This window comes from Thermobia domestica, chromosome 18 (genome assembly GCF_964235325.1).
Source record: "Thermobia domestica chromosome 18, izTheDome1.hap1.1, whole genome shotgun sequence".
NCBI classification, from domain to species: Eukaryota; Metazoa; Arthropoda; class Insecta; order Zygentoma; family Lepismatidae; genus Thermobia; species Thermobia domestica.
The window spans coordinates 180,129,430-180,143,666 of NC_137471.1; the positions used below are offsets into that span (position 1 = coordinate 180,129,430).

The 14,237-nt window shown below is 37.2% G+C and overlaps 1 protein-coding gene across 1 annotated transcript in view; it reads right to left on the reverse strand.

Moving 5' to 3' along the window:
• Positions 1-14,237, reverse strand: part of LOC145676018 (dual specificity protein phosphatase 22-like) — a 431,106-nt gene that overhangs the window by 130,138 nt on the left and 286,731 nt on the right. Inside the window, exon 3 of the mRNA XM_081746858.1 lies at positions 5,240-5,364. Within this exon, the coding sequence (XP_081602984.1) occupies positions 5,240-5,364 (125 nt within the window). The remainder of the gene's footprint in view (positions 1-5,239; positions 5,365-14,237) is intronic.

Below are 14,237 nucleotides of genomic sequence, written 5' to 3' on the forward strand. Positions count from 1 at the left end.
GGAACACTTGCGCCCCTCGGCCCGGTTTTGGTTTCGTGTATGGATCTCCAAAAAATTTGAGAAATTCCCAAAGGTACACACAATCTGTAGGCAAAGTTTCAACCTGATGTCTTGGAAGCTAAAGGCGTGAACATTTTTTGAAATGTGCCTTAAGATTAAAATAAGTCACGCCCCTCCGCCCCCACTTGGCGCCGCCAAGTTGACCAATCGTTTCCAAAATGCACCTGGAGTGTTCTTTAGTCCACCCTTGACTTGAGCAAGATAAAAAAAAAAAAAAACCGGCTTAAATATCTGTTATAGAAAATATATAAGCGGTCAAAGACGATACTTCACCATAGTAACAAAAGTCACCAAAAATCCTAAAAGGGTTAACGTCTCGTGGTTATCCTCTTAAGCTAAGGGAGACTGTTTCCTTTTCTTATAAAAACAATCTAGTTCTCTGAGAATATAAGTGACAATACACATAACAATTACTTATTAGTATGGGAGCGCAAAATGTCGTCCCTTGGCACTTTCTTGAAGATAACATGACAAGATTATTATTATTATTATTATTATTTATTATATTATTATTATTATTATTATTTTCTTTTTGACCTAGAGGAGGCTTCTGGTGATCAATTTCGATGGTGTCACACATTGGTGAGTGGCGTGTACACATGATGTCGCCAGAATGGCGGACAACTCGATTCAAGAAACAAGTAGACTATTATCTCCATTGTTTATTGACCGATTTTCCTTTTCATAGTTCATTATAAAGGAAATTAAATTCTCAATTATATGTTATGTAAGAATTTCCCTAAAAGTAAAGGTACCGGAGTTATTTAATAATTTGATGAATTATTGAACAATTATTTATGAAATAAACAAAAATAACTCCGGAACCTTTAATTTTAAAGAAAATACTTACATAACAGTTTCTATGGAAAATTTATTTATCTTTAAACTGAGCTATAAAAATAGAAACTCGGTCCGTAAACAATGGAGATAATGCTTATTTCTTCAATCGAGTTATCCGCCATTTTGATGATGCCATCATGTCTACACGTCATTCACTAGTTCGTGACACCATCGAAATTATTCACCTGAAGGTTCCTCTAAATCGAAAGATCATCCTCTCACCTTACCTTCATGAAAGCTGCCACGGGGCATGTTTTTTCGTACACATGGTCCCCTACTATATCTTTTTTTTTTTTTTTTTTTTTTTTTTTTTTTTAAAGAATTACACTAGATCAATGCTACATAGTGTCTTGTAATATTGGACCTCCCCAAACTTCGGACCTCTTTCAACAAAAATTTCTGCGTGCGCACTTGGCAACATCAGACTGCTTTGGGCCCCCATTTTGATTCGCTGACTGGAAGAGTCTACTGTATTGTTAGAACAAAATAAAAGCCTGGAATGAAATACAAGTTCGAGAATATTGTAATGTACCATAAATTCAAATATATATTTTGGAAATTTTATTTGACTGTTGTAAAGTAAGGAAGTGAGAATCAAGCTATTTGCTTAAGGAAATAAAAAGAGGTAACGTAGGAATCACACCACAGTTACAGGAAGTTTTCCTATAAGGGAATAACATTAAGGAATTCCATAAGAAGGTCTGAGCTAAGCGCTTTGCTACACAGGAAGTGTCCGGGTCCTGAAAGAGGATCGTGCTGGTTGGGTACGGGTAGTTAACTCGGGATGATGATGATTTTGAGTTTAGTGTCCTTTTGAGTAGCGAGGCTATATGACAAGTGGACCTACTGATTAACGTGGATTCCGAAGCCGGGAACATGAACTCCCGTCAGGAATCCAACCCGGGTCCCACACGCCGAAGGCGTGTACGCTAACCGCTAGCCACGAAGCAGCTCAGTTAATTCGGGTAGTTTGAATTAAAATCTGAGAGTGAAAAGTCAACATTAGGAGAGCCAGGGGCGGATCCAGGAGCGATTTCCTGGGGGGGAGCGGTTTTTTCTCATACTGCTACTTTTAAGGGCTCCAAACTTTGTGTTTTTTTTTTATATATATATAGAAAATAAGAAAGTTTCCTCTTCTGGGGGGGAGCGATCGCCCCGAACGCCCTCACTGGATCCGCCCCTGAGGAGATCAAATCTGAATTAGCCAGTGAGTGTTGCATCTATTTACGATGTTGCATAGATATAATGGTTAAGTTTCTGTGCAATTACAATTTAGTAGATTCTTGTAATTAAGACTATTTTGAGTCATCCAAAAACAATTAATTTCTATTATTTCACTTATCCTAAGAAATTCATTAAATACATCCTTAAGTTGTCTTAATACACAGTGTTCCAAATTTCTGATGATCTATGCTCTGCCTCCAAGCATAAAAGTTTTTATGATATTAAGTTATTTCAGTTTGAAATTTTGTAGCTCACGTTAATATTTTTTCGTCTTCGTGACAGCATCTCTTGCTAAACATTTTTGGTCAGGTTAAGAAGGTTTCATTGTTGTAAGTTCTATTATTAGAAAAGTAATAGAAAACCTTTGCGCGAAGAAAATAATTCATTATCAATATTGAAACATCAGGGTTGCCATCAAAAAGTTGTTATAAATATGTGCCTACTAAAGGCTGCAGACTACTAAATATTTTTGAAAAACTAATAATTTTTCTTTTGCCCGTTTCTCGTAAGTGGAAAGAGGTAATAAGATTTAAATTACCACAATAATAGATAATGTTATTCTACACCTGAAAATACAAATAGGAAGAATTTTCAGTGTTGCCATCCATAGAAATTACAGTGTGACCAGAATTTGAATTACTCAAAAATATAGGTAAAGGCAGCGACTAGAAAAATGAATTCAACGGTAGTTGATGACTTATCATGCTGTCTATGTTTCTTGTTTACTACTTTTTAAATAATGTTTCTATTTATTTTGTAGTGACTTATTTATTTTGTAAGAATTTATGCAAGGTTTATGAAATAAATAGAAATATTATTTAAAAAGTGGTAAACAAGAAAGATAGACAGCATGATAAGTCATCAATTACCGTTGAGTTTATTTTTCTAGTCGCCGCCTTTACCTAGATTTTTGAGTAATTCAAATTATGGTCACACTGTAATTTCTATGGATGGCAACACTGAAAATTCTTTCGCTCCGTATTTTCGAGTGTAGAATAGCATTATCTATTATTGTGGTAAGTTACATTTTATTACCCCCTTCCACTTACGAGAAACGGGCAAAAGAAAAATTATTAGTTTTTTAAAAATATTTGGTAGTCTGCCCCCTTAACACAAAGTCATTAAAGTGAAGATATTTCATGCACTAATACGAAAGAGTTAACGAAAAGTTTAAGTTCCACGTCAATGAAATCGCCCTTGAAGTTATCCTAAGAGTCATTGGTGCATAAGTAATAGTCAGTGGTGCTATTCAACCGATTCGCCAGAACCGATTACTAAAATATTTCGAGTTCGCAGAACCATTTGTTATACCCAGATACAGCTGTAAATTTTACCCACTTATACCCAGGAACACTGAAGTGTTCTTTAACTGTCTTTATTTTTAGAAATTCTTATAACTTGATCCTTTCTATTTGAAGTGTGCCCTTGTTGGCTCTGCTGCCGATGTGTTTCCCCGTATCTCCCCCAAAAGAGGAGACACAAGTTACTGTGGCACAGATCCTTGAATAGTTGGATGCAGACAGGGTTGCCACATTGAGTTACTTCAAAGACTCCTGTCTGCACTGCCTTGTTAGCCATTCTAAGTAGTCTAAAATCTTCACTCGCCAAGACTAAACGACTGAAAGGTAAATTGGCAACACAGTCGAGTCCATTTTCTTGTTTCCCCCAAAGTAAAGGGAAGGTTTCCCTCGTAAGAGGTCGGCGGGGGTGGGACTGAAGTACGTTTGACATATTTTCCGAGAGGACACTTGAAATAGAGAGGGTCTACAGGGTTAAACATCTGATCTCTCAGAAGAAGGTATAAGTGTTTTATTTCTTAATCTCAAATGCTCAGCTATCAAGAATAAGTAGTAGATTCATTGGTGGGGGTTATTTATATTTGAAACTCATAAATACCATTATCAACAATCATCGATCTATTGCTGGATTAAGATCTGTCCAATACTTTTTCGGAAACATTTACAGTATTTTTGATTCGTTTCCAAGATATTCGCAGTGCTGCCTAATTTTCTCACAGATCCTGTAGTCGTAACCAGTAAAAAAATGCTTTTGTATATAACCGGTTAAAATTAAATATATAAAGACCAGTTGTTGAATAACAGCGCTAGTAATAGTCGTTCTTTCTCGTTAAGAGTAAATAAATTAATACGGTAAATTCATAAAATAGGAAGATATAATAGGACACATATTGGTCATAAAACACCAGGAAATATTACTGTTGCTTAGCACCTCTTAACTCAGATTGTGAGGTTCTAATATACGTCATTTTTTGATCTTATCTTACTAAATACAAAAGAAATTTGCAAGATATATATAAATATGATATATACAGAGTGTTTGAAAACAACACCGACAACCTTTGGGAGGTGATTGCTGACACCAATTAAGACAAAAAGTATAGACCAACCTGGCTGCACAAATGCTTCCTTTCGGAATTATAAGTTGCCGAAAACATAAAAAATAAATTCATAGCTTCAAAACTATGGGACTTATTGTAGTTGGGTCAAGACTTCACTTAGGAACTAGTATGTGCCCTATCCAAATATCTAAGTTTCAGAATTCTGCTGTACTTCCGCAACATTTTTATAGTAGTAGTTGGTGAGTACAGCAAATTATATGCACGTAGCCAAATTCCTTCTATAAAAATTGTTGTATGAGTATCATAGGATTCTGAAACATGAATATTTGGATAGCGCATACATTAGTTCGTAAGTGAAGTCTTGACCTGGCTACGGTAGATCCCATAGGTTTCAAGGTATGGACCTTGAAAGTTCATTTTTTCATGTTTTCGGCAGCCTTATCTCCGAAAGGAAGCATTTGTGCACCCAGGTTGGTCTATACTTTTTGTCTCTTTTTGGTATCAGGAATCACGTCCCAAACGTTATCGGGGTTGTTTTGAAACACCCTGTATAAAACGGTTATATAACATGGATGAGTGGATGAGAATAGTTTTCTTTCTTCATGGTTACCTTGCAGGTGATCGTGAGAGACACTAACACTTACGTAAAAATTGTTTATTTGGATCATGATCCTCGCATGAGACAGATGATTGAGTAGTGTACGGCATTGGTTCCTATTCCTTAAACGCATAAGTGAAAGCGAAAGTGATACTTACCAATGGATGAGGACGTTTCCGCCACGAAGCCGTGCAGCGTGGATGAAGTCGTTGCACAACGGAAAATACTGTACAAGGTTCTGCTCCGGAGTGTCCGCCGCCATCACGCAGAGGTAGTGCTTGTCCTGAAATACAAACCATACACAATCACATTTCAAGCATTGTTCTACTACATACAAAACAAGAAATAATCAATATTTCGCTTCCTTCATTTCCTTTCCCCGGTTAAAACAAAGGAAATTGTAATTTTCAAAAACTAAAATTTTACAGTATGACTTATTAAAATATTTTACTTTGAAGTTAATGCTGAAAGTATTGGATTTTGAATTCCAAAAGGTCCTTTCTGACACACACACACACACACACACACACACACACACACACACATACAAAAAACTTGAGTTCCACCTACTCAAGGCAGCACATCATACATCATATAGGCAGCAAAATTACAATATGTACAAAAGTAATTATCGAACAAATTCCAACCCTGTCTGTAAAACAATGCAGAAAAAATGAGTCAGACAAGAAAATTCGTAAGTATCTACTGTCATGTTTTGGACTTAGTCTTCAAAGTATTGGTTTTTGTGACCAGAAGTGTAAAATCAAACTTAGAATGGTAAATTTGAGTGACAAAAGCAAAAATCGGAGGCGAAGGATTAATTTGAAAGAAGAAAGATAAATTTGGGACGAGAAAGATAAATTTGGGAGGAGAAAGATAAATTTGGGAGGAGAAAGATATATTTGGGGAGGAGAAATAAATTTGGAAGCGGAAAGGTAAATTTGTGAGTAGAAACAAAAATTTGTGAGTAAAAAGGTAAATTTGGAAGTAGAAAGATAAATTTGATTAGGGGAAAGGTAAATTTGGGAGAAGAAAGATAAATTTGGAAGTAGAAAGGTAAATTTGAGGAGGAGAAAGGTAAATTTGAGGAGGAAAAAGGTAAATTTGGGAGGGGAAAGGTAAATTTGGAAGTAGAAAGGTAAATTTGAGGAGGAGAAATGTAAATTTGATGGCAGGATGGTGAATTGAGTTGATTTTAACGTCCCTTTCAGCAGTGAGGCTATATGAGACGGGACTTACTGATTAACGTGGAATCCGAACCACATGAGCCTCCACCGGAAATCAAACCCAAGTCTCCCACGCCAAAGGCGTGTACGCTAATCGCTTACCCACGAAGGAGCTCTGGTGGCAGGATGGTAAGTTTAAGGTAAGAATGATGAATTTGGGGAAATGTAGGGTGAAAGGCAAATTCGGGGAAAGAATGATATATTTAGAGAGAAGAAAAACATTTGGGGGTATTTAGGGGATTGTGCCCTGTTCTTGTTTTGGGGGATGGGCGCCCCTTGTTTCTAACCCTTTTGGGATTTTTAGTACGAATTTTTACCATGGAGTAATGTGTATTGGAGTATTGAACCCCGGCTTTTCATTGGTCAAGTCAAGCGTGAACCAAAGAACATCCCAGATGCGTTTTGAAACTGGATGACCAACTTGGCAGCGCCAATTAAGGGTGAAGGGGCATGATATTTTTAAAGGCAAATTTTAAAAACTTTTCAAAAACTATTAGTTTTCAAGGTATCAGATTGAAATTTTGCATACGGATTGTGTGCACTTTTGTGTACTGTATTTCTATTTTTTTTAGATCTCTACGTGAATCTGGGCGCAAATCTTCCGACGGGTTGATTTTTTTTTTAAAGAAAAACTCCGATTTTTCCCGAATTTTCGGGTTCATGTGTACAATACGGACATGTGAGTGCTACCGTTGGAAACGACGCGTCATACTGAAGAACATGACGTTTGAACCATGATCTTAGGCCAAATAATAATGTTTTAGAAAATTTTTAGAATAAACATTTTTCAAAAATTCTTTCTGTCCTTCGTTTTCAAGATATCAGATTGAAATTTTGTACTTGCATTGTATATGTGACAACGTATTTTTGAAGAGATTTTCAGATCCGTACGTGAGCCCAAGCCGGGCCAGAGGGGCGAAATGTTCCGAGGCGATATATATATATATATATATATATATATATATATATATATATATATATATATATATTTTAATTAGGTTTTCCCCAAATTTCCCGGTTCAGGTGTACAATACGGACATCTATATGGTACCGTTGGAAAGGGCGCGAAATACTGAAAAAAATGGTGTTTCAAGAATTAAAGAATGGATCACCTTTAGACTTTCAAAAAAATGTCTGGCCCTTTGTTTTCAAGCTACCACATTGAAATTTTGCACGCATTGTGTATATAACTACGTATTTTTTCAGAGATTTTCAGATTCCTTCGTGAACCTAGGCCCGGGTCAGAGTGGCGCAAACATTTTGAAAAAATCGAAAAACTCCCTGTTTCCCCCGATTTTCCCGTTTCTAGTGTATAATACGGACAAGCAAGTGGTTTCTTTGGAAAGGATGCTCTATTTTAAAAAAAACATGAGGTATGAAACATAAATAAACCTCGATACATAGGAAGCAGTAGCTCTTTGACTGAAAGTCTAAAATTTACCTTCAAAAAGCGGAAATCCCAAAACGGATAGTCACTAAAGATATTTCAAGGACTTGTCTGTGACACGTCACATTTTTATCCTAAGAACTAAGTGATGTATGTCATCGATAGCTTAAGTAGCCACGACATAAACTTAGTTTTTGTTTTGACCTTCGACTATCTCCAGAGAGTCCACATGTCTAGGTATTTATAGATATACTTTTGTCGTCTTTCGAGTCAGGTGTGAGCAATCTGAACATGCAATGAGAACCAGTGTTCGAAGTGGAAAAAAAAGCAGAGGAGGTATGTTTTATTACGATTTTAACTCTACATACTGGCTATATAAATGTTGAAATGTGGTGAAGGTATGTTCCCTAAAAGATTGGATTTCTATTTACATAATGACTGAAAATCACTGGAGAGCTTCTCTTTTGTTACGGGGGGAGGGGACATGGAAAAACTTTAATCCCTCGACAACGACCTTCTTAAAAATATATATACTGGATGTTGCTATAACCAATGGAGATTTTCCCCTCATTCCCCTTGTAATTCTCACACTGCCAGCAGATGTAGACACGAAGCTTGAAGAACATTTTTTTACACAACGACTGCAGTAACAATAATATTTACGGAAGAGATTAAATTTTGTTCCTAGTTAACATCGAACATCAAAAGAATTTACAAGTGATTCAAAATTTCTATTGTTTTATTCATTATAAACATATAGTGAATTAATATTTTACTTATAGTTACAAATTGCTACTTTATTGGTTGAAGCAAAAAACAAAAAAAAAAAACAAAAAAAAAGTTTGACTCGAACGAGAATCGAACCCGGGACTGTTTGCATTCGAGTCGCAGATATATGCCATGCCGTCACTTGATAGATTTGCGCGTCGTAAATATACGTAGCGAGGAGAAAGCTTACAGACGTTTTTTCTCCGTTATTTTTCGCCATTGCGCTATTCCAGATTGTAATATTAACTCTTTAAATGCGCACTACCACCTCGCAAAAAAATGACCACGAAGTTCATTTACCAAAGTCTGCCTTTTCCTTGTTAGTTTTTTTTTGGTAGCCTGTACTTTGATAGCTTCAATGAGACGAGTTATTGCCTATTCTATGATCTATGCTGTTGGTTATGTCAAACTATCTTAAATACTTGTTCTTTGCATGTACATATCATCTTTATGGAAAACATCTGAAGCATTTTAGGACACGAATTCCCATAAAAATGCGATGATAAAAACGAACAAGATACTCCATTTCTGGCGTAACTTTAAAAGCTCTCCAGCACTTTAGAATAGCTCTTTAATCAAAGGTGCATCATAAATACCTAGCTTTAGGTAGGTACTAACAGTATACAAAAAATATTTCAATCGGTTCAGTCGTTAAACAACATCGATTTTAATTTTAATTTTTTATTCGCATATTGTCCGTTCTTCGCATGGGGAGAATAGGTTTCATTTTGGACATAAAGGGCAATGGGGACTGAATTTGGATTTAAAGATTATCGGAAGTGTCACTTCTCGTCTCAGTGACCCGAAAACTATGTAATCGACACTAATATCGATCATTTTTATATATACTACTCCTCTCCCGCAAGTTGCAGGGATGAATTTGGATTTAAACAGTATCGGAAGTGTCACTGTTCATTTCAATTACCCCAAAACTAAAACTGTTTATTTGGCACTAATATCAGTCATTTTTCGATCATTTTTAACTATCTCTCCCTCCTCTAAATTGGAACGTCAAAATAAAATGATAAAAGCCATAGCAGGCGCGAACCTCATCTATGTTGAAAATTTGATCAAGATTAGTTGGGTAGTTCAAGAGTTATGGAGTCACAAACATAATCACTTTCAATTTTACGTATTAGACTAGCTGAACCTGCGCTGTCTACTCAGCGCATCGTTCTGTTATGACTATGAATCTCCTTCCCATTGTGCATGTCTCCTTACTCACACACGTAAAGGATAGGAGACCAACAAAGTAGAGACTTGCACGGGCCGGGCTTGGGCGGGCCGACTCTGCTATTTCTTTGGGCCGGGCCGGGCTTGGGCGGGCCGGCACTGTTATTTTTTTGGACTGGGCCGGGCTTGGGCTGGCTGACACTGATTTCTCTTCAGATCGGGCCGGGCTGGGGCCGATAATTGAAATTCTTTAATAATTATTGACTTTCGTTAAATGATAATTGGAATAAAGCCAAACGTTGAAGAAGTGTGTCCGTGAAAAATGTTACAAAGGATGCAATAGCTATTTATAGTTTGTGTTGCTTAGCGGCTCCCTTTCACTATAGAGGATTGCAGGCATTATGCCTTAAGTTGAGCTCTGACCTTGACCTTCACTGAACTCAAATTATAACAAGAAGGGGTGGGAATGTTTTGCCTGTCGCTAAACAATATTGCCATCTTCACTTTATGCTAAAAATCAATTAAGTTAGATTTTTGTTACATGGAATGCAATTTTTGGTTCTCTCGATGACAGTCAAAGTTCTAGGAGACAATGGTACCATTCAGGAGGCAAGCGTCAGGTTGTGAACCAAAGTTTAGAAAATGCTTCTGAGGGTTAGGTCAAATTTAGTACTAAATTTTGAGAAAGATTGGGGCTCAAGCTAATTTTTTTAAAAAAATTATCGGGTTAGGGTCGGGCAAAAAACTTTTAAAATTTATCGGGCCCGGGCCAGGCTTGGGCCAAGAATTTTAAAAAACTTTTCGGGCCCGGGCTGGGCCGGGCTTGGGCCGATAATCTCCAAAACTTTTCGGGCCCGGGCTAGGCCGGGCCTAGGTACGTTCTGGCTGGATTGGGCTCGGGCCGAAAAATTCGGCCCGTGCAGGTCTCTACAACAAAGTGAATTGCTATGTATAGATGTTGGAACGAATTTGTAGCATATTTGTAGAAGTAACAAGATATGAAATGGGAATATTTTTTCTAATAAATCCATATCCGTCCGAGTACGCCTCATTGCGTCTCTTAAGGCCTTTGAAGTTACCAGCATGCAATAGTTTCGCCATTCAGATTTAAGCAAAGTGCCTGCAATGTCCGTCAACCCGCCATACGTATCTTCTCTACTTGTTGCCTAACACCGTAATTTCGGTCTCCAACAATGTTAATCTTATGGGTTCAAAAGATCCCCCAAAATGTTGAATAGGACAATAACAACAGGGGTTTTGAAAATTTGAACGAAAACTGGACAATCTACACAAAATTTGGAATGGAGCAGTGAAAACGGCACTTGTGGTTTTCGAGATCTCATTGTCGAAGGAATTGAACCTAGCATATGAACCTAGCATTTTAATATATAGATTCACATACAGTCTTGAATCTATATATTATCCGAAGTAATTGGGGGACATGGGTATTCGGAAAACTGGTTTGTTCGGATAATCGAACTGTACATGTTTATTTGCCATGCGCGGAGCGGCACGCCTCAACTCTAAGCTGGCGCAGCTGTTGCTGTGAACAGCTTTGATACTGCCGCTACTTCTACAGCCAGTGCCAAACCGACAGAAGTGTGCTGATTGTTGAAACACAGCGACTGGTGGCTTGGCCGGTCAGCAGCGCCTTATGAAGGCCCCATTAGAAGCAATGTTCCGCCAGCGGTGGCTCAGTGCGGCGACTACTGTGGGAAACTTGGTTTGGGAGTGAGGGGGATGATGGACGGTAGGGAGGGAAACTAACAGGTGCGAGCGAGTACACAGTTCGGTTAAGCGATCGTTCGGTTGACCGACGTTCGGATAATCGACGCTCTACTGTACATATTTTAAATTCATATTTGTATTTATATTCATGAATTTTACATATTCATGTATATGTATATACGAATTCTGTAATTGAAATTCGTTTCTTGTGATATTAGGTAACTGGGGTTATATCTGCAGAGGTTTAATAATAGATACCTTCGTAGTTGTTCTGGATTTTACAGGATCTGTATGAGTAATATGCAGCATAAAGTAATATAGTTAAAAAGAACATAGAAGAACGAACAAAAGTGGGTCTTTGCCCCCGAGGACTGAAGGAATGACAAGAAAAAACGGAGATGCATCAGTGAAACATGGCTTATCCATTCGCAGAAAGAGTTGTGTCGCAACTCACTTGATTGTGTATGCGACGACATCAAGACGCTGGCTGGGGCTTCTATTAATTCCTTTCTTTCCTTCAGCCTCTGATAGAATACCAAAAGGAACAAGAGTTGGGGAAATAATTTGACGAAAGCTTTGACGGGAAAACTTTCCTCGACACAAGCTCCCTGTTGCCTTTATTCCAATAACAACCACGAACTCGTCTAGAATACAAAAGTAGTTCCAATTTCTAAATAAAACTGATGTCACAAAGTACAAACTTAAAATATAGAAACTTCAATATAATTTTATCCTCCTTGAAACCCGCATCCGCGATAATACACACTCAATTTACTGTGGTATGAAATCATACAGATATAGTGTTTATTTTGATACACTTTATTTTAGAAGTAGTACATGTGTAAATGAGTCATGGCCGAATTTAATATGTTGGTACATTTTATATATCTTGATGTTGGTACCTTAGGCCGAAATGTGTTTTCCATCTCTCAGCCCGACGTACAAAATTTTTACACAATAAGATATAAAGTTATTTATGCATACCTTTGTTTCAAAATTTTTGTATAAATTTTAATTAATGTTGGTAAGTGTTGTGAGAGAGACACGCGGACGGGCATGTCGCGTACCCACCAGCACAACAGCGTTACGTGCTCGCCCCTACCAAAGCATAACATTCAAGTTCCACTCACGCATTAATGACTGATTCGTAATTGACTCGACAAAGGAATTATTACTTGAAATGCCTTTACTCTCACTTTAATCGTGTTTTATTATTATTATTATTATATTATTACACGGCAGAGTCATTAGTCTTGCAATATTCTGGTACACAACATAGCTGTATTTATTAGAGTACAGTGAAAGCAAGTTAAGTTTAAAAATGCGCTTTATACATTGCACTAACAGACTAAAACCGTCCCCACGAAGAAACTAAACTTCAAATGAAAGCAGAGAATTCGTGTTATTATTCAGTCCAAGGTCTTTTGTCTTCTTGAATTCTATAGAAGTATTTGCTGAATTAAAATGTATAAAACGATAGTTATCTGTTGTGGTGTATGATTACGAAAATGGTCTGTTACTTTGAGGGAAAACCGCAGACTGAAAGTATGTGGAAATTAAATCCTGAAGGGAATATTCAGACCGAATACGGACTGGAACGGAGAGTGGTGGAAACTTCAAAAAGAGCAACTGAATAAATTATACTATTTATCAAAGACTGTTAGGGTCATTAAATCTAGGAGGCTCGCATGGGTAGAACATTCGCTACAATGAAATGAAATAGGGACGGTTTTAAAATTATAAGTGTTTACCTAATCGGAAAAAGACTATTAGGAAGACCTGGTCACAGATGGGAGTACAACATTAAGATGGATCTGGCAGAAACAGGAATACAAAGAAACTGGATCTAGTTTGGTAAGGAGAAAACTTAATTGAGAGGTTTTGTGACGTGGAGTTAGTCCTCTCGTTTCATAGATCATAACGTTTAGAAACCTCATAGATGACGAACAATATATACATGAACAAGAATGTTAGGAAAACTAAAATTGGATCAAAAGATTGCGATCTTGGCCAATAATTAGTTTTTGGGTCAGGGGTCACAATATTTTCGAACGGCCCCTAAATCCAGTTTTTGTATTTTCTGCGGAATAAGCACATCACAGTGAGTTAAGTAATAGTTTGGGTTTGACTGCACTATATGTAGTTCTCCAGATATAAGGCCTACAAGAACATTTCTGATTGAAATATGTTGGATCTTTTGATACAAAAATGCAAAATATAAGCCACGAGATATATGATAAATGTTCTTAGGTAAACTGATTATTTCTTTACAGTATTTTGTAACAGGGAACAAAGTTTCGTTTACCATTTATGACATTGTAATATCTGTTGGACAGTCAAATTCCTCTGTTGCATAAGAGATCTTCAACATAACTAATGGTTCATTTAATAAAGTGATTCAGTTTTCAAATTCGTAGCATTCTTTGTTGCTGTTGAGCTATTTACAAAGAAATGAGAGAGTTGGGGAGTCAGTGCAGACTAGGAGTTGTAATAAGATGCTGAAGAATATAGCAGACAGAGTTTGAAGTGGGCCAACGAAAGTAACAGAAACTACTTACCTATTTTATGCCGCATTAGTACCAGGTAGTAGAGACAAATAATCTGGCGCATAGAACAAGCGTGATACGTTGCAGTCCTGGATTTAAATCAAGTTTAGAGTACGACGACGCCAGCTTTAATTTATTAGAGGACAAACGGAAAGGCGGAGATATTTTGTGGAGGCAACTATACTGAGAAGGGTGGTTTTATATTTCCTAATCTATAGTAAAACACAGTATGTCTGGGGTTTAATCGAAATGGGGATAGCGTAGCCAGAGGAGCACTCTCGGTTCGTTTGCTCCTCCTCTGGTGTCGTCAGTGGTATGAATATCAGTT